This window comes from Barbus barbus, assembly GCF_936440315.1.
Source record: "Barbus barbus genome assembly, chromosome: 16".
In the NCBI taxonomy this organism is placed as follows: domain Eukaryota; kingdom Metazoa; phylum Chordata; class Actinopteri; order Cypriniformes; family Cyprinidae; genus Barbus; species Barbus barbus.
In genome coordinates, this window is record NC_136744.1 from 1,978,689 (window position 1) to 2,000,756 (window position 22,068).

General features: G+C 40.0%; 1 protein-coding gene across 1 annotated transcript; it reads right to left on the reverse strand.

The window, feature by feature from the left end:
• Positions 1-1,778: 1,778 nt before the first annotated feature.
• LOC306882903 (filensin-like) lies at positions 1,779-20,215 on the reverse strand (the record flags this gene model as incomplete). Its single annotated transcript, XM_079437897.1, has 8 exons — positions 1,779-2,710; positions 8,460-8,551; positions 9,031-9,251; positions 10,087-10,200; positions 13,198-13,284; positions 16,898-16,993; positions 18,313-18,373; positions 19,827-20,215. The coding sequence occupies 8 exons, from the start codon at positions 20,213-20,215 to the stop codon at positions 1,779-1,781; spliced, it is 1,992 nt and encodes a 663-aa protein (XP_079294023.1).
• Positions 20,216-22,068: the final 1,853 nt, after the last annotated feature.

Genomic DNA, 22,068 nt, shown 5'->3' on the forward strand with positions numbered 1-22,068 from the left:
CCATCTCTTGAAAGAGTCAACAACATTTTAATCATTTCTCTCTTTGTTTCTGCTTGCTTCCATCAGGGGTCGCCACAGTGGAATAATCAGCCTAACCAATTTAGCATGCTTTACACTGGATGGCCTTCCTGCCACAACCCAGCACTGAGAATGCACTAATCATGCATTCCCACTGCTAGGGCACATTCACTCACACTTACAGCACATATGGTGCATGTCTTTGGGCTGTGGGGAAACCAGAGGACCCAGAGGAAGCCCATGCAAAGATAGGGAAAACACTCAAGAAACACAGAACGGCTTCCTGGCTGAGAAAAAATCCAGTTGTTTCTAAAACAAGCACTGATTGTAAAACGAGTGACAGATAGTCAGGGCTTAATTGACATTAAAGTAATCATCGTGAAATAACCATAAAATAAAATTATTTACAGCAAAGAAACGATTTTATAGATTAAATAAAACAGACACAAACCTATATTTTACCCAAGAAATTCTAGTCGACGGCACTAAGAACTACTCTCATCTGAAGAGGATGCAAAATATACACACTTATTACAACCGCTGGGTTGTTGCAACTGTCCTGTCCCAGGAGTTGTGTTGCACAAAACTACCCAAACTCACACACACACACACACAAAATGTTTGGGTTGAAAAAAAAAAGAGTATATGTGCACACTATAAAAGCAACTGATGCAAGCTGGCAATCACTTAAGTTGGTCCACCAATGTGATTGCGCAAATGCTCCGTTAAATCTCCCTCCTCTGATCACTTGCTGGATCGGTCACCTCGCTTTGTTCTGGGACATCGCAATTTACAAATTAAGCACTATAGATTACATCACACAGACAACACAAATTGAGATTTTTTGGTTCGATGTTTATTTGAGTCGCAGTTACACATCAAGACTGTGGTGGGCAATGCTGTTGTCTTAAATTTAACAAAATAATAGCAAATAAATCTAAACATTTGCTTTGGTTTGACCTGAGGGTAAGGGCAAGAGAGGGTGATACTGTACATGTTAACTGGGGTGGCTGTATGGCTCTATTCCACAACCTAGGAAACTGATCTACCTAGGCAGCATTTTAAGGCATCATAGGCATAATCCCGATGATAAGGCTGTTCCAAAAGGTAGGCAGCTTTTGATTCAATGCCTCCTACGATACCGAGACGTGGAAAAATTCTAAGGCAGCATTGCAAGTATCTTTTGCAGAGGAGACAATCCCAGAGTAAAAATATCCATCCAAGGTGGCAGACGAAGCAAGAGAAAATGCAGAATATAAAATATAAAACTGAAAATGTACCATTTATGCTCTCTGTTTTTATGATTATAAATTTATGACCATACCTCGTCAGCATAGCAACATTGTAACACCAAACTCTTTTGAAACCATTTGTTGAACAGAGATTGCCCTGTGCACTTTGTAAGTAGCTCTTGGTAGAACGTTCCAAATCAATCGCTTAAGAAGTTTCGTTTCAGTAAAGATGGTGCCTAGAAGGCTCACTAGGTTGTGGAATAGAGCCTGTGAACCCATTAAAACTGGCAGTTAACATTTTCTGTGTCAAGGTTCTCAGTTAACAATTGTATTTTTGTGTGAGGGGGATATGGGGCGTATCTTTTTTGGCTGCCCAAGTTTTCAGACAGTAAAGGCCAAAGGCAATGGTGCAATGGTGCAAGAAGTTAACAGTGCAGTACTAGAAATCTCGTCAACAGCAGGAAGGAGGCAATACTGGAGCAGGTCCGAGGCAGGAATGGATAGAACGTGCAAAATGTTTGAGTAGTTTCAAGAAGATCTATCGGCATGTTTCTTTCTGCTGGTCTTCTCGATCATGGTCTCCACCACTGTGGTTGTCTCTTTATAGCCCTTCACTTTTTTGTCAGGTGAGAGCTTCTCCACCGACTCCACTACTTCTACCTTCTCGTAAGTCATGGAGTCAGGGGGGATGGAACTGGGCGATGGCATGGGTGGAAGGCCTTGGAAGCTGCAGGGATCGTCCGAGGTCTTGCCGTTGCTACCAGGTTGGGGTGAGGGCTGCCTGGGGCCTGGAGGAGGGCTGGGGCCTTTGTCGTCATGAGGGCCTGGCGGTGGACTGGGGCTCGGTTCTTGTTGTTTCGTCTTTGGATGAGGCTGTCCATTATTGGACTTTCCCCTCTCCCCATTTCCACCCTCCTTCCTACCTCCATCGTCTTTTCCCTTTTCTGGTTCTGAAGGTGTGGAAGGGGTTAAGGGTGTTGGTCCAGATGGGGGGCTCGGGACAGGTGAGGGTGTAACTCTCCGGTGCGGATCATAAGGCATCATGCCATCTTGGATTGTGACATAGACGTGACTGGCAGAAGGGGTGGTCGAAAAAAAGCCGGGGTCCAGGTAGCTAGAGTCACCCGTCACTAAAACGTAGCGTCCCTTGGTGAAGAAGTCAGCGATCGGCTCTGGTTTCTGTACCCGCCTCTTGCGGTTGCGTATGATGTTACAGAGCGTGTCGAAGGCTTTGCTGATCTGGGCGCCATCAGGCACATCCTCACGAGGAACATGCTCCTCATTTCCCACCCCTTGATCCTCCATCAGTCTTTTCTCATCCTCTTCAAATTCTTCTGCTGGCTTCTTCTCAAGTCCGCTAGCTCCTTTGGATATGATCTCTTTCTTTTTAAATACTTTCTTAGCCAAGTACTTCTGACGAGGTTTTATGTTGGTGATGTCTTGGATGACTTGGGTGAGATCTAAAAAGCAGATAACAGACATGTTTTTAAAGAAATTTGGGTATAATCTTGGGGTCAGGCAAAATGACTATGGTTGTGTTGTAAATAAGGAAAATATTTAAGTAAATGCATGTGGAAGACTTTCTAAAATATGCTCTGGCCAAGGCATGAAACATACTCTAAAATGATTGTAGCTACACTTCATATTTTTGCAGCGTCAAAGCATGCAATTTATTCTCAGCTGCTTAAGTGTGCAACTCTAGTGGGCATTCATGTAAACTTCTAATGCCAATTTTTGGCACAAATATTTGTAGTTAATTCTGTAGGTTTGTTACCACTGCAGCACAGAGTGTTCGCAAGTATGCTCATGTGCTTGCAATGCACTGATGAAATGTAATTTCCTGGAACTGGCTTTTGTGGGTTAAGGGGTGTTCACAGCCTCAGATATCACGCCCATGTACCTCCCACTCTCTTATCACTGAACGTTGGGCCCTGTCCCAAATGGCACACTTCATGTAAATTTGCAGTCTTGTGAACTTACAATGGCCACCATGTACGTATATGCATGAAGGATAGGGTGACCCATTCATCATTTTAGAGTTCAGAAGTGTGTTCGGGAGTGCCCCCTTTGCGACTGGCTGCTATGCACCCTTGATGTGCACTTCTGCCGAAATTGCAGTGAGGCAAGCTTGCAGCAGACTTCTACCCAACAGTCAAAGCAGCACTACATCACGACAGTGCAGACTCAGAGGAAGACTGCAAGGGTTTGGGGTGCCATTTGGGACAGGGCCTCAGATGAATAAATCAACAGAACTTTAAATCAAACTGGCTGACTTCTACGGGTCCTCCAGGAACCTACTGTGCGGCAAACTTTACGATCCAGCAGGAAACAAAAGCTGTGTTTACAAGTTCCAGGACTGCAGCAATGAGAGCAACTAAATGCTGCATTTAAAAAAAAAAAAACGGAAACTCTTTAAAAAACATTGAAATGTTTTGTTTGAGGTACTACATTTAAATTTAAAAGCCGTGTTTACATTTACCCAAGGTATACTGTAAAATGATATTTTTTCAAGCTTGGCAGACCCTTTGGATTCCAAAGTAATTTAATTTGACTAGTCCTCTCACATCTATAATGGAAGATCAGGTGAAGTATCTCATTGAGAAGTGAATATCTTCAGCATATGCAGGTAAACAAGAAAGTACTAACATTCTAAATAGCATGCCAGTCTATAATTTTATTTATTTTTTTACCCTGCTTTGTGGCAACAGACAACAGTCTGGCTACATTAGACCTTTACAGTGAACTAACCGGATGGAAATTGATATTGATGACATAGGGAAAATCTATACTTCATTACCAAAATGTACATAACATCTTTTGTTTTACAAATTTCATTAGAGGAAGAAAACATGTTAGAAACATATGGAATATTTCTAAATTAACTTGCTTTTTTTTTCTATTTCAGAATGTTAAAAATAACTCTGGGACATTGCATCAATGTCTGCTAAAGCCAAATTACTTCAGCCTTATTTACATTCTTATGTTCACTTAGTTAATACCCAGCTAAAAAAAACAAAAACAATAGAAGCCCAATAGAAACCATCACAGAAATTCCAATGGTTTCCATTAAAATACCATTATAAACCATTAGCTTTTTCCAGTAAAACCATTACAAAATTCATTTTTGTAGTGTGTTTTGGGCATTTTTCCACTAGGATTTGACATTCCACCAATAGAATCCATCACATACCAGTAGACCCCATTATAGTTTCCATTAAAACCAATACAATTCCCATTATAACCATTAAATCCATTACATTTCCTATTGTGTTTTGGGCAGGGTTCTATTGATTTTTTTCAGCAAGGTATTTAGGGAGGATGTGATGTTATAATCTATAAAGACTATAATTTGCGGGGTGGTGATGGCGCAGTGGATAAGACACATGCCTTTGGTGTGAGAGACCCGGGTTCGAATCCACTGTGAGACACCAATGTGTCCCTGAGCAAGACACTTAACCCCTAGTTGCTCCAGAGGCGTGCGACCTCTGACATATATAGCAATTGTATGTCGCTTTGGATAAAAGCGTCAGCTAAATGAATAAATGTAAATGTAATTTGAGCCAATATAAAATTACAGATGTACTGGACAAACCTAAACCATTTTCTTTCTTCTTAAGAAATGTTTTGTGGTTCTCAACAAACAGCAGTTACTCACTATTAGAGCCCTGCATTTCGGGCCGGGCCCGATGGGCCCCAACTTTTTTACGCCTCTAGGGCTGGGCTTCTGGCCAATTTCCACGTCATAGTTCAGATGCGGGCCGGGCCTCGGGCCTGTTTTGGGTTTCTCCTTTTTTTATATTGTAGACATCTATCGATTAGTGATAAAAAAATTGACGCGCTGGTGGAAACAACAAGAGACCATGCTGCCGCGACTGAGAGCAGCTCGATGATGTTTAGTGTCCCGCAGCAGCAGCAGGTGCGCAAGTGACCAGCCCAGCTCAATAGTTCTGCGTTCAAATGCACAATAGTAAGGAGATATTTAAATTATTTACTAATAAACAAATGTTTTCTGAGTCTGTGTCGCAAGGATGAAGTTGCTGATCCTGACTCGCCGTCTCCTCATTAGACGTGCCTTTAGAGAGAAATCTTTATTATGATTAAGATTATAATAAAAGAGTTTTTGTTTTCAATTGTTTTATTTCGTTAAGTGATAATTTAAAAGTTTCTATAGATATATTTATCATCTCTGTGAGGCATATATTCGCTCAACTCCTGTTCAAGATGGCAGAAAGTGCATCGTGTTTGTTCCCCTTCAGGAACTCGAGCTGCGTCTGAAATGCTTTGGGAATGTCTTCAGCGTGACCGTGCTCTGACTTATCTGTACAATCAGTCTAATGGAAGGGCGTGGGGTCACGGGCGGGTGACGTCACGACCAGGAAGCTTTAAAAGCACATGAGGTGGAGCCGGCTTCAGCTTTCTGTCATTCAGCAAGCGCTCTGTGTGTCTGTCAGTCCGATATTTGTTTTGTCAGGCTTATTTGGTGTTGTTTGTCAAAATAAAGCACTATGTTCAAGGCCACAAGTAAATCAAAGCATAAGGGCGATCTCGGATCACGCTTCAAGCTGTGTCTTCCTCCCTGCTCTCGCTACAATCACGAGCGGGGATACACACAGTTTGTGTGTGGACTGCCTGGGTGTGAAGCATGCGGAGTCGGCTCTCAAGGGATGCCGACTGCTCACACTGTGAGCGGCTTCCGCTTCGCTCCCGGAGAGCTCTCTTCGAGAAGGGAGCCTTTACGAGTGTTCCTCACGGTGCTGGCCCTACGGCTGCCGAGGCAGAGCAGCGGCTGCACTCGTGGGACTCGCACATGGATCAGGTGGAGGGGATGAAGACAGGCGAGCCCCAATCTTCTTCCTTTCCCATCCGATCCAGCGCCCGCTCTCTGTGTTCAAAAGCCCGCCCCGTGGTTTCTTCCCCCAGAAAGAGGGCTCGACGCTCCGCTTGTCTTCCTCCGAGGAGGTGGACGTGAAAGACGTTGATGAGCTTTGTAAAGCTGCAGTGTTTGCACAAGCATATTATGAATGACGACATCATTATATCCGCGCTGTCAGCTGATCATGAGTGGTCACCCTGTCCGCGGTCTGTGGAGTGGCCGGCATCTGACATGACATATCAATTGGCTGGAGATGCTGCCGTGTTTCGAGCACTCAAACACTTCCTCCCAGACCTAAGAGACCACCACGTGTTGGTGCGCACCGACAGCACATTGGTGGTCTCGCACATAAACCACCAGGGAAGTCTACGGTCGCGACCCTTGTACAAGCTGGCGCACCAGATCCTTGTGTGGTCCCAGGGCAAACTCCTCTCATTAAGAGCAGTGCACATTCCTGGGCATCTCAATGTGGGAGCAGACATTCTGTCGAGACAGGGGCCGAGGCCCGGGGAATGATCAGATATGAAGAGTGTTTGGCCAGGCACAAGTGGACCTGTCTCTAAAGAGAATTGGTGATCTATAGGCCCTTTCAGTGGCCCCTGCCTTTCTTGACTTTGTGCCCGGTTTGGCCAACGTTTTTCTCTACCCCCGAGCGGGGTATGTACCCAAGTTCCCTCTGTGATTCCACAGCCCGTCATACTTCAGGCCTTCTGTCCTCCTCCCTTCAGGGAGCCCGAACAGCAGAAGCTTGGATAGTGGATGCTATTAATATTGCCTATGAGTCCTCTCAGCTCCCCTCGCCGATGGGAATCAGAGCTCACTCAACCCGAGGTGTGGCGGCCTCCAAGGCCTTCCTAGCAGGTGTGTTTATGCAGGACATCTGCAACGCTGCTGGGTGGTCCACGCCCCTCACTTTTGTAAAGTTTTATGACCTCGACATTCAAGCCGCTCCGGGCTCTTCTGTCCTCTCGTCCTAGTACACACTAGGCAGGGACTTGTCAGTCTGGTGGCGTGGGTATCTCGTTCCCAAAGCGTTTCAGATGCAGCTCGAGTTCCTGAAGGGGAACGTCTCAGGTTACGCATGTAACCATAGTTCCCCGAAGGGAACGAGATGCTGCGTCTCGAGGCCATTCCTCCGGCATCCCTGTCAGTGCTTGCTTCATTCTTAGAAGCTGAAGCCGGCTCCACCTCGTGTGCTTTTAAAGCTTCCTGGTCGTGACGTCACCCGCCCGTGACGCCTCACCCTTCCATTGGATTGATTGTACAGGTAATTCAGAGCACGGTCACGCTGAAGGCGTTCCCAAAGTGTTTCAGACGCAGTGTCTCGTTCCCTTCGGGGAACCATGGTTACATGCGTAACCTGAGACGTTTTCTTTGTTTTATAAAATAACTACCTTTTGTTGGTATTGTGAGTGCACACAAATACAAGTAGACCCTTTACAGGTCCGAATGATGTATTACTCTTACCTTTATCAAAAAAAATAAAATAAAATAAATGACCGTGTAGGCTATTTTAATTTGTTTCCACTGAAATAAATGCAAGTGTTTGCTGGTGCCTCCATGTCCTGCAGAGCATGCTTTAGCTTTCACTCTCCGCACAAACTTAGATATAGGCTAGCGCACATTATTATTATAGCGCATGTTTAACGTTTAAATATTGTTATATACTTGAACTGTTTTAGTATATCTATAGATTTTATTTTAGGCAAGTCGTGATGATATGAGAAGGGTAAATTGATCAAACATAGGCTATGATCAGCTCATGCAGCTGGCCGCTTGGTCGTTACAAAACCTTATAGGCTATTTAACGAACAAAAACGGTCCAAACATTTTTCTAAATTAACTTAATAAAAAAACAAAACGAAATATAATAATTTTGCCATTACACACAAAACTGAACTATTTTAATAGCCGAAACAGTAGTAAAAAAAAAAGACAGGCTTGGGTCGGACTCGGGCCAGAAATTCTGATAAGCTGTCGGACGTGGGCCAGGCTAGGGCCTGAGCGTCTCGGGCCAGGGCCGGGCTAGGGCCCAAATTTGAGGCCCGTGCAGGGCTCTACTCGCTATGGTTCCATGAGTGCAGACATAAAAGTCATGGTCAATTATCATTGTTAACAGGGCCAATGCAAGGATCTTAAAGGCAATTTTATTATGTTTCTACATTCAAGTAGCTGGAGAGGGACTGAGCGAGACAGAGTTGGCATGATTGACAGCTGAGTGGGCGTAAATCTTCATTCTGGCCAGCAGCTGCTGGCTGCTGATTTGTTGCCTGTTAAGACTATCACAATGATGCAGTCATGTTACATAACACCCCACCCCCAGGCCAGACGCTCACCTTTTCCTTTCCTGGTCATGGTAGGACTATGGCTGCATTTATAATTGGTTGTGAGCAAAGTAATGGGTTTCCCAATTATTGCTGAGTTTAATCTGTGACAGAGAGAGGGAGAAAGAAAACGAAGCAGCCATATTAAAGAAAGATTTCAGAGAAAAAAATGTCAAATATTATTAATGTAAAAAGTTTTTGTGTAAATGAATAATGTTGGAATACAATATCAATATCTGTAAAGGATTTAATTACTGTAAATAAAGTAGAAATTGTCCAGAAAACTAAGAAACAAAAAAACAAGCTGGGTTTATTGGGTAAGACGACAATGTAGTTATACTGCCACTGTGTGGCAGCATGAGTCCTAAACCAAATATAAATTACATTATTTTAATACATATTAATTTATATATATATATATATATACTTTGTCCAGAACAGTGAAGATAAACAGGGGAACTTCATTGTCATATAAAATAAAGTCACAGTATTACAAATAAAATGCAGATTTAATATATATAGAGAGAGAAAGGCCACATATAAAACTGTGGAGCATGACATACCACTCGTCCCATTGTCTCACCTGTTGTCTTCGTTCTCGATGATTCTCTTGTACCGCTCCAGCTCGTTCTCCAGAGAGGTCTGGTACATGGCCATCTGTCGACAGTCATTGGTGTATTTCTCCAGTGACCTCTCAGCCTCTTCGATCTCCTTCCTGAGGGTCTCGATATGTTCGTTGTACAGCTGGATCTCATCGTCGTAGCTCTCTTGTGTGGTCCTGATGGTTTGTTCCAACACAGAGGTCTAGAAATGTTGAAATGTTAAAATGTAATGTATGCATTGATCAAAGCTGTATTTTCAGCATCATTACTCCAGTCTTCAGTGTCACATGATCCTTCAGAAATCATTCTAATATGCTGATTTGCTGCTCAAGAAACATTTCTGATTATTATCAATATTGAAAACAGTTGTGTTGCTTCAAACTGTGAAAACTGATACATTTCTTTTTTTTCAGGATTCTTTGATGAATATAAAGTTCAGAAGAACAGTGTTTATATGTAATAGAAATCTTTTGTAACATTTTGTAAATGCTTTTACTGTCAATTTTGATCAATATAATGCATTCTTCAAGTATAAAAGTAGGCTATTAATTTCTTGAAATAATAGTTACTGACTTACAAACATGCATAGCCTACATGTTTAACAATGTTGGTAACAGTAGACAATACCATTGAATGTTTTTGTCACCTGTTACAGAGGTAACTATCTATTGTATATGTTAATAATTGCATATTGTCTGGCCTAAGCCATTAGTAGTAATATTAACAAATCTTGATGTAACATTGTAATGTAAGAACATTTTTGGTTACTTTTTTATGCAGCTGTATAGTGTTGGGTCTCCATTTATGAGTTACAACCTGGGTTATGAAGCAAAGCCATCTTATTTGCTCTCATCTGTGTTTGAAAATGAAATCCAGGGTTTCAATTTCTGTACATCATTAATTGGGTCATTTGGGCTATCATATGACAGTCCAGTGACCTAAGCTTTGCATCTCTGTCATGCTCAGAAGATTCTGAACTGCTGGTATTATTGATCTATGTCTGAGTGTGAGAGATGATCCAGCTCTTGGTGGCTCACCTCAGTCTGCAGCCGCTGTTTCTGCGCCTGGAGCTGGCAGATGGCGCTCTTGTACTCCTCCAGCTGACTGCGCAGTGCTGGCATGCGCCTCTGAGCGATCAGCCTCTCCTGATCCTGTGAGAAACCAGCAGTTATGATCAAAGATCTGATTACACTGAGGTTGAACATGTTTCACTTTGACTCACGTTACTGTACACCTTTCAAATCCAGGCAATTACTTTTCTAAAAGGGCTGCGACGCTGAAGGTCAAACATGCCCGGAGTCATAAAGGCATCCATATGCAAGACTAGGACTCAATTATCAATGTATCGATTAAAAATAAAAAGCTAAAAGGGTAATGTTTTAAAACTGAGAAATAAAACTACAGTACATATTTAATTGTTTAAAATGTGGTAAATTTTGAAATCTTTTTGCATAAAAGTATATAAATGTATAAAAATATCTGTTATTCAATGTGATTGCTGTGCCATCAACTAACTAAAGTTCAAGTGTTACTATGCTTAAAACAGTCCAAAATAAATTAGACTCATTTTTTTCTGGCTCAATCTTTTTAGGCTACTAAAACACAGAGATAGGCTAAATCACAAGTAGCCTGATGAACCTGCAGAATTCAGATTTAATTTTTCTTCTAAAGCTATCACAGTTTTATTGGTTGTGCCTGTTCATTAAAAGCAAATAAAATGTCATGGACATGAAAGAAAGATTGAATGTGATATTTGTCACCCAGTCATAGCTAATTACCACATGGACAATTAGCTTGATTAAATGTTATATTTTTAAGTGCTAGTAATTTTGAACAAACACCCAAAGATAATATTAATGCCCAAAGTATAATAAACTACATAAAATATAGTTTTAAAAATCGTTCTAACTGTAAGAGGATAGCACAGACCACACCATGGATTATAATGATAACGACACAGAGGAACGATATTGTTGGAATCACTTGGAATCACCCCCAGCTGATTAATGATAAAAATTAATAATAAAAAAACATTGATAACCAATCTGAATCTTTCCTGTTTTAATGAGATTAAGTATTTTAAAGCGGCAGAGACAAAACTGCAGCGTGCCTATAATCAACAGAATGTTATCATGTTGTTGTGGATGCTAATATAGTTATCATATTTAATAAATCACTCAACACCATTTGTGCAACAGATGTGAATGAATGATACCTCAAAATGTCTTTTTTTTCTTCTAAGGAGACTCTGACTTCAGGGTATGAAACGAGCAAAATAATTCCACAGATTTACGAACAAAGAGGGACCTTTTGACATGGGCCAGTAAGCAACCATTCATAAACCATAGCAGCCGCACATCAACGCACTAAAAACCACTCAAACACCTTAGAAACCACATAGCAGGGCTTTGGCAACCCATTTTAGCAATGTACTTTTGAGCTTCACATGCGCCACTCACACTTTCCTCAGAAAATTTCACCATGTACACTGTGTATTCTTTATATACTAATACAAGACAGTATAATCGCTTGGTTTGCTAGCATGTTTCTGATGGTTGCTAATACGGTACATGGTTGCTAGCAAATTTATCAATTTTTCTTTTATGCCAAAAATCATTAGGATATTAAGTAAAGATAATGTTCCATGAAGATATTTTGTAAATTTCTTACTATAAATATATCAAAACTTCATTTTTGATTAGTAATATGCATTACTAAAAACTTAATTTGAACAACTTTAAAGGTGATTTTCTCAATATTTAGATTTTCTTTTGCACCCTCAGATTCCAGATTTTCAAATAGTTATATCTCGGCCAAATATTGTCCAATCCTAACAAACCATACATCAATGGTAAGCTTATTTATTCAGCTTTTAGATGATGTATATTTCCAATTTCGAAAAATGTACACTTAAGACTAGTTTTGTGGTGCAGGGTCACATATAAGAAGTAATTGTGCTATAAAAACATCCGGTTAATTTCAGAACTCAAATCTTTCTCGTTAGTCTAAAAACATCTTATATTGAAGCCAGTCTGAAAAAACTACAGCTTGAGGAATGTGCCACTCTATGATATAATAGTGTGGATAAGCACCGCCTCCTCACAGATTGCTGCCTGTTTAGCCCCGCCCACCAATTTGTGCATGTAGTGATTATAAGAGAGGTGAATTCAAGTCTACACAGGAACCAAATGATAATGATGTTCCGACAACAAGATGCTGTGCAGTGCCAAACTGTGGAAAAAATGTCTTTGCATTGCCTTCCTTCTGATCCCAACGTTAGGAAAGATTGAATGAACTTGATTTTTAATTAAGATGCACACTGCATGAGTAAGAATTTGGTCCTTTGTTCACTTCATTTTACCTCAGATTCGTTTACAAACAAGGCACAATTAGACACGGGATTGAGATGATGCTATATTGGATCCGACAGTAATGTCGCAACACACAAGTGTGAGTAACTGTTATCATTACATGCTCACTATTGCTTTGTCTATTAAACTGATCGTTTGATATTTACTGAGTATTTATGCATTTTTTTACCTAAATCACTGCAGCCTCCATCTGTGAAGGAAGTAGGCTGTCAAACATACACAACTATTAGCCAATCACAGCAGTGGGTGTTTACTTCAGAGCCTACAATCCGCCACGCCTATTCAAACAGAGCGTTCTGATGAGGAGGTTAAAAACATGACAGAGAATAGCCTATTACTTCTAAATTATGATGTTTTTTTGATGCAAAAATCTTGATAACATTATAAGTGGTCAGTGCAAAAAAAAAAAAAAAACTTGCAAAATAAAGAACAGTACAAAATAAAAAACAAAGGCAGTTCATGACCCCTTTAAAATATGAACAAACACAACAAATTACATAAAAACACATCCCCAAAAGCAAAGCACACATGAACGCAGTGATCTTTCCTCCAGGTTCCTGCAGTACAGACGTGAGACATGCACTCATACAGTGTGTCTGTGAGGAAGCGTGTGAGAAGCAGGAAAATAAAGGGTGTCATCGCTCAGGGAGACTGATCACTCCGGGCACATTCAGAGCGCCGCATTAATTTCACTGGCACTGCCGCCACACAATTCTTATTGCATGTGACACCCAGAGAGAGAGGCCCAACGCGCTGTGAGCCACCAGGTCACCCTACCTCTGAGACGGACGTGCTCTCCATGAGGTGAATAGTCTGGTTGATCTGGTGCAGGATGTTTAGATACGTCTGGATTTCGGCCAGGTTCTGTGGAGAAAACAAACACAAGAGACAGGAATCAGTGGAGGTGGACGTGATGAGCGCCAGAGACTGTTGAAAGGTCAATTTCATTATAAAGGAGACCTGCACACCAGGAGTTTACAAGGAGGCTTTCCTTGCTTCACTGCGATTGTGGGAGTAATAAAAAGTAAAATGTTGTGCCCTAATAGTGAAGTGAGGTGACATACTGCCAAGTATGGTGACCCATACTCGGAATTCGTGCTCTGCATTTAACCCATCCAACGTACACACACACCGTGAACACACACCCGGAGCAGTTATATATAGATAATAGATGGTTATCAATTACAATTTGCATGTAATCTACTTGCCTGTCCTCATGTAGTAAAAAAGTACTGCAGCAGATCCCAACCACATTTCTGGAGTCCCAACACTACACATTTTTCTTGTCTCCTTAATCAAACTCACCTGATTCAACCCATCAACTCACTGGGACTCCAAGAGCAGACACTAGTGTGTCAGACATGCAAAATGTGCAGCGTTGGTGTGCCTCCAGGAACAGGGTTGGGAAACACTGCTTTAAGGTCCCAATAGGCACCCTTTAGGGGGTTAATAATGTATAAGGTGTATCTGTCGAAACAGTATCACTCTAGTGACAGTTTTTGTACCTTTTATTCCAGAGAGTGTATGATTAAAGTTGAATATTTTGCAGTGGATTTGTTTGAACGTTCAGATCAGAAGTAGTTGTCATCGGGAATGCAACACACATATAACGGCACACAAAGCTTGCAATATTGTCAGGATCTGCATCCAAACACAGTGGCACATTTCACTCACTCTTTCCTCATATATGTGATATTCGCGTGCTGTAAACAGTGATTGATTAACCGAGCCAGCGCCTTTAGACAGTATATGCATGACTGCGTAAAAAGCATCTGTTCTCTCAAGCGCCTCATGAGATGTCATGGTAGACGTGAGAAGAGAAACAGCTTCAGTTTTCTGTCCTCTCTTTCAGAGAGGCTTACAGCACATCATTACTACTGCAACAGATAGATAAGCTGAATATTAACAACATCGATGACTACATATCTGAACAGTCTGTTTAAAAGGCAAATTAAAGACCCCATCAGTGTTGTCAATATCTGGTAGCTTTGTGTGGCTTTTATTCTCTTTAAGCATTGAGGCTGAGATAGTGTAGTAGTGTTTAAGTAGAAATACAGTACTTCCAACTAGCATTAGCACTATGTTCCTCCCAAACTTCTTGTTTCATTCCAATTCCCTGTTGAAAAAAACAGCATATGCTGGTTAGGTATGTTTTGAAGCATGGCTGCTGGTTTGAGCTGGTCATGTGCTGGTCATAAGCTTGTTCTTAGCTGGTCATGTGCTGGTCATAAACTGGTCCTGAGCAGGAGCTAGATGCTTAGGACCAGCTACGAACCAGCTTAAACCAGCTCAAACCAGCAGCCATGCTTCAAAACATAATTAACCAGCAAATGTGGTTATTTTTATTATTATTATTTTTTCAACAGGGTTGTTAAGCTGTAACGCAAGGAATGCTACATTTCTCCCAATCTGATGAAGAAACAAACTAATCTACATCTTGGATTGCCTGAGGGGTAATCTTCTTTTGTTTTATTTTTTGTTTAATTTTATGTGAACTACAGTACTCTTTTAAGTGTGTCTTAAGTGTCTAAATATTATTTGGAGCCATTGAAAAGCATTAGTGGCAAAGATGCTGTTGTTCCTACTGAATTATGCTTTTGTATTAAACAGTAATACCTGTAAGACATCAATCTTAAAATGTAAATGCCAAAGCAATATTATGGCTGCTGTGTCTTATATCTATGTGTATTTTGGAGAGAGTGTGTTTTTGTGCTTCCGGCTGCTGTTCTAGCTTCTGAAATAATGTACATGTTGATGAGAAACTTCTGGCATTGAGGCTCTGAATGTGATGTACAGCAGTGCTGATTAAACATAATGCGGGAGCACACAATGGCCTGCCACCGTACGGCTCAGAAAAACACTGCTGACATCACACTTAAAAGATGGTCCAGTGCTAAATTCTGTCATCTGGGTGAACAAATGTAAGCTCAGCACAAAAACATACCTCTCAACAACATCCCTAGTACACTGTTTTTTCTGAGACTATATGAGAAAATGAGGAATATGAGGATATTCAATGAGAAAACAAAGGGTCCCACTTTTTAAAACTAACTAATAACTATGACTTCTGCCTCAAAATCCTAATTTGCTGTTTATTCATTGTTAGTTATTAAGTTTAGGTAGTTTAGGTTATTAAGGGATGTATGGTCATGCAGGATGAGGCATTAATATGTGCTTTATAAGTACTAATACACAGCCAATATGCTAGTAATCAGTGGTTGTATGTGATATTTATTTATTATATTTATGAAAAGTATATATTTTTTTTAATATTAAACATATTGAAAGTAAAAGTACAAGTAAATGCAAAATGGAAAAGGAGCAAATAAAGACAAAACATTACAAAATGTTATAAATGCATAAATAATGCTTTGTTTTAAACATAAAACACTGAATCCTGATATTTGAAATGATTTAAAACATTAAATGAGGGAGTCAATGAAATTCAACCGATTCATTCAAACGGCTGATTTATTCAATAAGTAAAGACTGTCCGTTTCCGATTTTCGTTGGCAAAATTGAGCAAAAACAGGCAATATTGTGTCTAAAATCTAAGTAATTAATGCCAACTTTATTAAAGTTGAATAAAATGATTATTACATTTGTTATCATGCTTATATGTGGAGAAAAAATGGCACTCTTTGTGTGATATAGATTATCTACACTGTTAAAAATTTATTGTAATTTTACAGGAAATTCCTGGCAACTAACAAATAATATATATATATATATATATATATATATATATATATATATATATATATATATATATATATTAAATTATATAAATAAATAAAAAAACATAAAGAGGCATTTTTACCATCTACAATTTAGAATGCCTTGAATTTTAAGTGTTCTTCTGACTTTATTTTGCAGTGAGTAATTAATATGCTTCGGGGAATTGTATCGGAGTAAAAGTATACATTTTAATTAGGAAATGTAGCTATACTGGAGTAAAAGGGAAAGTTGACAGAAATATAAAAACTCAATTAAAGTACAGCTACTCCCAAAAATACTTGTAATGAAGAATTCTTACTTTGTTACATTACACATTAATATGCATGCTAATAAGCAACTACTGTAGTTAAAAGTGCGAATTGGACCCTAAACTAAAGTGTTACTAAAAATGTAAATTAACTGCTGCAATGAATAGTTAGCAATAAGAACAAAACATGCAGTAAAAGTTAAATAGGGCCATTTTTACCATTCAAGTTTGCAAGGGAGATGGTGTGATCTTTTGTAAAAGTGTCATTGCTGTCCGTTTCGATTCTTTTTCAATTTTTCAATTCCTACATGAGAAACATCCGTGCACAAGTGTACACTTTTAAACATCATTTGTGTCAAATGCTTTCAGTAAGAGGATTTACCATGGTTTGTCATTCAGTGCACACTTCTGCTACCAGATGACAATTTTGCAGAAGAGCTTTTGCGAAGCTACTCAAAAAGATGGAAAATAGGAGTTGTGTTTGCCTCCTACCTTTTTGTGCCTCTCTTTGGTGGCGTTGGCGTCATCTTGCAGGAACTGCAGCTGGATTTGATACTCACGGTTTCTCAATAGAACCGTGTCGGCTTCCTGTAAACACAAGAGCAAATGGACTCATAATCGTGTTGCTGTGAGAGACTTTCTCTGGAAAAATGAACAGCAGAGGTACATTTTCCTTTCTCAGACTCCCGTTAGCCCTGTTACATTGCACTCGAGCAGATAAACAGTAGTGGATTTTTAAAGCAATGAAGCACTCCATAGTATGCATTAGAGACTTCACCACAAGTAAGGGTTGATTTTAAACCAGAAACATACAGTACGTGACTCAAACGCAGATGCCTGCAAGCAACATAAGTGTTTATGCATTTGTGATCATGCTAGCAATCCCCAAAACTCAAGAGAGTGACAGAGTTACCTTTAAATATCTGTTGTTATGACCTCTAGGGGTTAGCCGTAACAGAAAAAGAAAACTGTTTTCACACCAGAGAAATGCTAAATAAAGAATTTTAATTTTCTATATCCGGGAATATCTTCAGGGACAGGCAAGGCCAAAACGATAAACAAAACAAACTTCTTTTTGATAACGAAATAAGCTCAATGAAAATAAAGAAAACAAAATACAGACCAACCTCCCTACCTCCCTCAACCATAAACAAAGTGAAAAATATACATAAATAAATGGCGCCTAGCCCCCTGCATCCCTTACTTTGGAAAAAGTGTAGAATATTTACAAAGTCTCAGGGCATACACAAAGCAGAATCAGAATCCAAGTCATAGTCAAAGCAGGCAATGTTCAGATAAACAGGAGATATAGAATTTGATCTCAGAACAACAAACACTCAACAGATTTACTACACTCAGAATATCTCTCTCTGGCACAACAATCCATAGGACAACAGTCAATCAGAATTCTAGCAAAACACGACGGCACAAAGTCAACGAGGCTCGAAGGCAGAAGACGAGAGTTTGGGGCGGTCCTTATATCTGGGAAAGGTACATTTTCACTTACTTGCTCAAAACATCCATTACAGTAGTTGACATGAAAAAAAAAAGACTGAAGACAACAATTTTTAAACAAATGTCTGCTATAGCAACTCTTGATTTTTCTGAGAATGCATAGTGTTGCAAAACAAACTGTACCAACACAGATTTAAGCTTTGGAAGAGCTAAAAGCATTTGAACGTGAAAGGACTTGCATAGACTACAGTATGTTTCTGGAAAAAGTAGCAGCTTAAAGTACAAAAGGCCTCGAGTAGCTTACAGTATTGCATTTATAAAAGAATGATAAGTCTTTGAGTCTGTGTTATGCTGATTTTAGGACTAGTTTGAGGCGGTGCATCTCTTGTGGATTATTGCTTTATAATCGCCTGAGAAATTGCAGGTCAGAGAAGGGCACAGTTTATTTGTACCTTATTGAGCTGTTCCAGCGTGTGCCGCAGCTGCTCTTGATATTCACATTCATTTCTGTATCTGTGGACAGCAGAGAGGGTTTATAACACAGTTCATCATGCATGTTCAAGGTTTTCATTTCAAGGCTGTTTGTAACCATTAGTTATTGCTCGGCTCTATGTTGCTTCGATCAGTGGAGTCTGCTGTGATTTCTTTTGACCATAGTTCAGTGGTTTCTTGGGTGTTTTAAAACACCTAAACCTGACCAATTCTCATTTACTACACCCTTGACCTGTGAAAAAGTTCATTACTAATTAGTAATTCAGCTTTCATCTGGACAATCGCACATAAAACCATAGATAACAGTTTATCTATGGCCATAAGCATTTATTTAAGATCTGTAACCTGGGTGCACTATTACATTCAACAAATCAAAACCCATGCACATGTTCCTCATGAAGCAGTTTGGAAACTGATGCTGCAAATAACCGAATAAAGCTCATTTGTAAAAATGCAGCCACTCCAGTTGTTCTGGATAGGACATTTTTCTAGTTGTTCCAACTGTTGATATTTACTGTCATTGATGATATACTGTCTTAAACTCTTAGTACCATTACCTACTCTATACTCAGAGACAAATTATAGGTTGTTAGGAATATTGTAAATCCCAGACCTCAATCCTTGCCAAACTCCTAATATTGGTTTGGGTGATAGGAATGTTTTTCTAGGACTAAAATAGTCATGCCATAACTTTGACATTTTCACCATGGGATAAAAAAATAAATAAGGTAGTTTGTGACATTCAATCTCATAATTCAGATTTTATCACAATTCTGAGGGGGAAAAGTAAAAATTGCCAAATATAAAGTCACAATTGTGAGATGTAAACTAAATGATTGAGTTTGTATTGTGTTCAATTCAATTGAGTGAGTTGATTGAATTGTGAGTTTATAACTCAAGACAATGCAATTATACAAAAAATGCAATTATAAAAACGTGCTACCTCAAGCCCACCGTCCATTTCTTGATGATCTGATGCATATTACACATACACTTTGAGTGCTCTGGCTGACTGACTCTGTTAGACTGAAGTTTTCTCACTGCATCACTGAGCACCTCCGAGGAAGAACTAATTACAGGATTTGCCAAAGTTTGCCAGGTTAGTGGCATCAAATCTTAAAAATTCAGTGTTTTAAAACAACTAGCAGCATGTAAACTACCACAAGCAGAAAAGTGTTACATTCTATGTCAGTTGTCTGTGAAATCAGCTGTGTTTTTGCTGCACCAGCTTTTTAATTTTTTTTTCTGTTGCCTGTTAATGTGGTATAATCTACAGCTCCTTAATGGTACTTCTTTACATCGATCTTCCTGTTTAAGTAGATGCTTGAATATTGTCTGCTATAATTAAATGTTCTAGTGTTTAATATATTTAATGACACTATGGCTATATGTTTGCATTATTTAGGCCACCCTGCTCTCTGGCTAAGACATTAGCGATTAACCTCAACCTCATACTTCTGTGCCGTTGTCTAACCTGTTGTTGTACTCATCCAGCATGCGTTCTGCGTCTTTAAGCTCCCTCTCCAGCTTGGCTCGGTCCAACAGCAGCTCCCGAATGCGCTGTCTGTTGACGCTGATCTGCTCGCTGAAGGCCTCCTCCAGGCCTGGCGCCTCCTCCATGCGCTGAAGAGTCTCCAGCTGTTTGCGGAACACAGCGTTGCGCTGCTCCAGCACTCGCGCTCGGTTGATGTAACGCGCGAGATAGCCGTTCAGCTCCTGGAGGCTCTCCCAGCCCTGGGCAGCCGCTGTCGAGGGCCCCCCGGCCGGAGCCGACTCCGTCTCTGGGCTGCTGGGCTCCTCGTAGACATCGGAGCGCTCATACTTCTGCTTGCGCACCTCACGCAGGTATCTGGTCTTGAACATACTGTGTGTACGATGGTTTCCACCTCTGCAATCTTCAGCTTAGTGCTTTAGTGCCCCTCAGCACCTTTAGTGTGTGAAAACTGGGGTGCTCACCCTCTGCTGTCTCTTGCTAAACTAAACTCTGCCCGCTCAGGCCTCGGGGACAAACAGCTAAAAAAACTTTTCATCCTGGTGTTTCACATGGTGTCCTCGATAGATTCTTCCAGTGGAGTCCTGCGCACAAGGCCACCATTGTCGAGGGCTTTGCTGTTTTGAATGATCTTTTGAGATCTGCTTTTGTTTCCAGCTCAGCAGCTCTGTGATCACAATGACGCGCTTCCACGGCCTTCTGTTCGACAATGAAAAATTGCAGGGCCTGCTGTTTCAGAGCACATGAAACAACAGCTAATTCTCGACTGCAGTCTGGTAATTAAACGCATCCACTGATGCACCTACTCTGTAAAAAATTGCTGTTAAAAAACGGCCAAAATCTGACAGTAACATACTGTTTTCCATTAAAACAGTAATGTACTGTAGAAAACAATGCATTCTGGGCAATATTTTGCTGTTTAAGAAATTGCTGTTAATTTACAGCTCATTTTTAACAGTACTCTACTGTATTTAAGGAATACGGTTTTTTACTGTTTGCAATGCATTGTGGGCTATGTTAAATACAGTACAATGCAGTATTTTTATTTTTTTAATTGAGTGTACAAGTTTGGTCAAAGTGCATTGCTGTTTTGTCAGTTTGGTTAATTTGCTATTTTCAAGCATCCGAAATCCTTTTCATTGAGGTACTTGTGATGACAATTTTTACAAACGTCATTTGTAAAGCACTTTTATTTCCCGAAGAGGAAACAAGTTTCTAAGGACATCTGCTTCACATCTCCATTCGCCATCCGATGTCCTTCAACGGCATTGACCTGCATCTGCACCTACAAGGTAACTAAAAGCATTTCTTATATTCCTCACCAGTATTTTATTCAGGTAATATTACCAAAAGTAATGTTATGACATCGATGCTCAGCAAACTGTCGAGCTAGTGAGTGTATGGTTTTAAAACGTCTCTTCACCGCTAAAATGTGTGAATAATTCAAACATATACACACATTTTACAGTCACCAGGTTTTATTAAGTTTGTTTTAGATTATCTATAAACTAAGACTGTTAGTCGTTGTTGAAAACAAGTCCTCGCCTGATTCTACTTGGTATACATTTCATTGATAGATGTATTACATTGCTATTTTTCTATGAATGTACAGATTTTTATGCAAGGTGAGATGAATGTTGCTATTACTTGGAAGTTTCAGGTGGAAAAGGGCAAGTCACTATTGGGCGCTGGATGATCACACTTGAGGGTCGTGTCATATCTGAAGGCATCACACCAACCTTTTTGACGGGACTTGCTGCTGTATTTGCAATCTACTACATGTTTAACCTCCAATATCAAGCAGCAGCCGCCTATACTCTGGAATTCATTCAGAGGTGAGACTGCTTGAATTTCCTTTTCCTCATTGTAGCTTTTCTGGTAGCACTTTATTTTACAGTACGTGTACTTCCCTGGTACATACATGGTAAATATCTTGTACCTACTGGCAAATGAGTGGTAATACAAAGTACTTACCTGAAGTGTATGTACATGGTAACAAATTAGAAACACGGCTGTACTTAACAGTCGTATATGCATTGTAATTAGTTTGTTACAGACAAGTGTAGGTAAGAACGGTCACTTACATGTAGTGCCCGTACATGGTAACTAATTAGATACTTTACTGTACTTACTAATGTATATACATGGTAAATATGTAGTACTTACGGACAAGTGGGTACAAACAGGCAGGTCCTTACAGTATCCCTATATGGCGACTAATAAG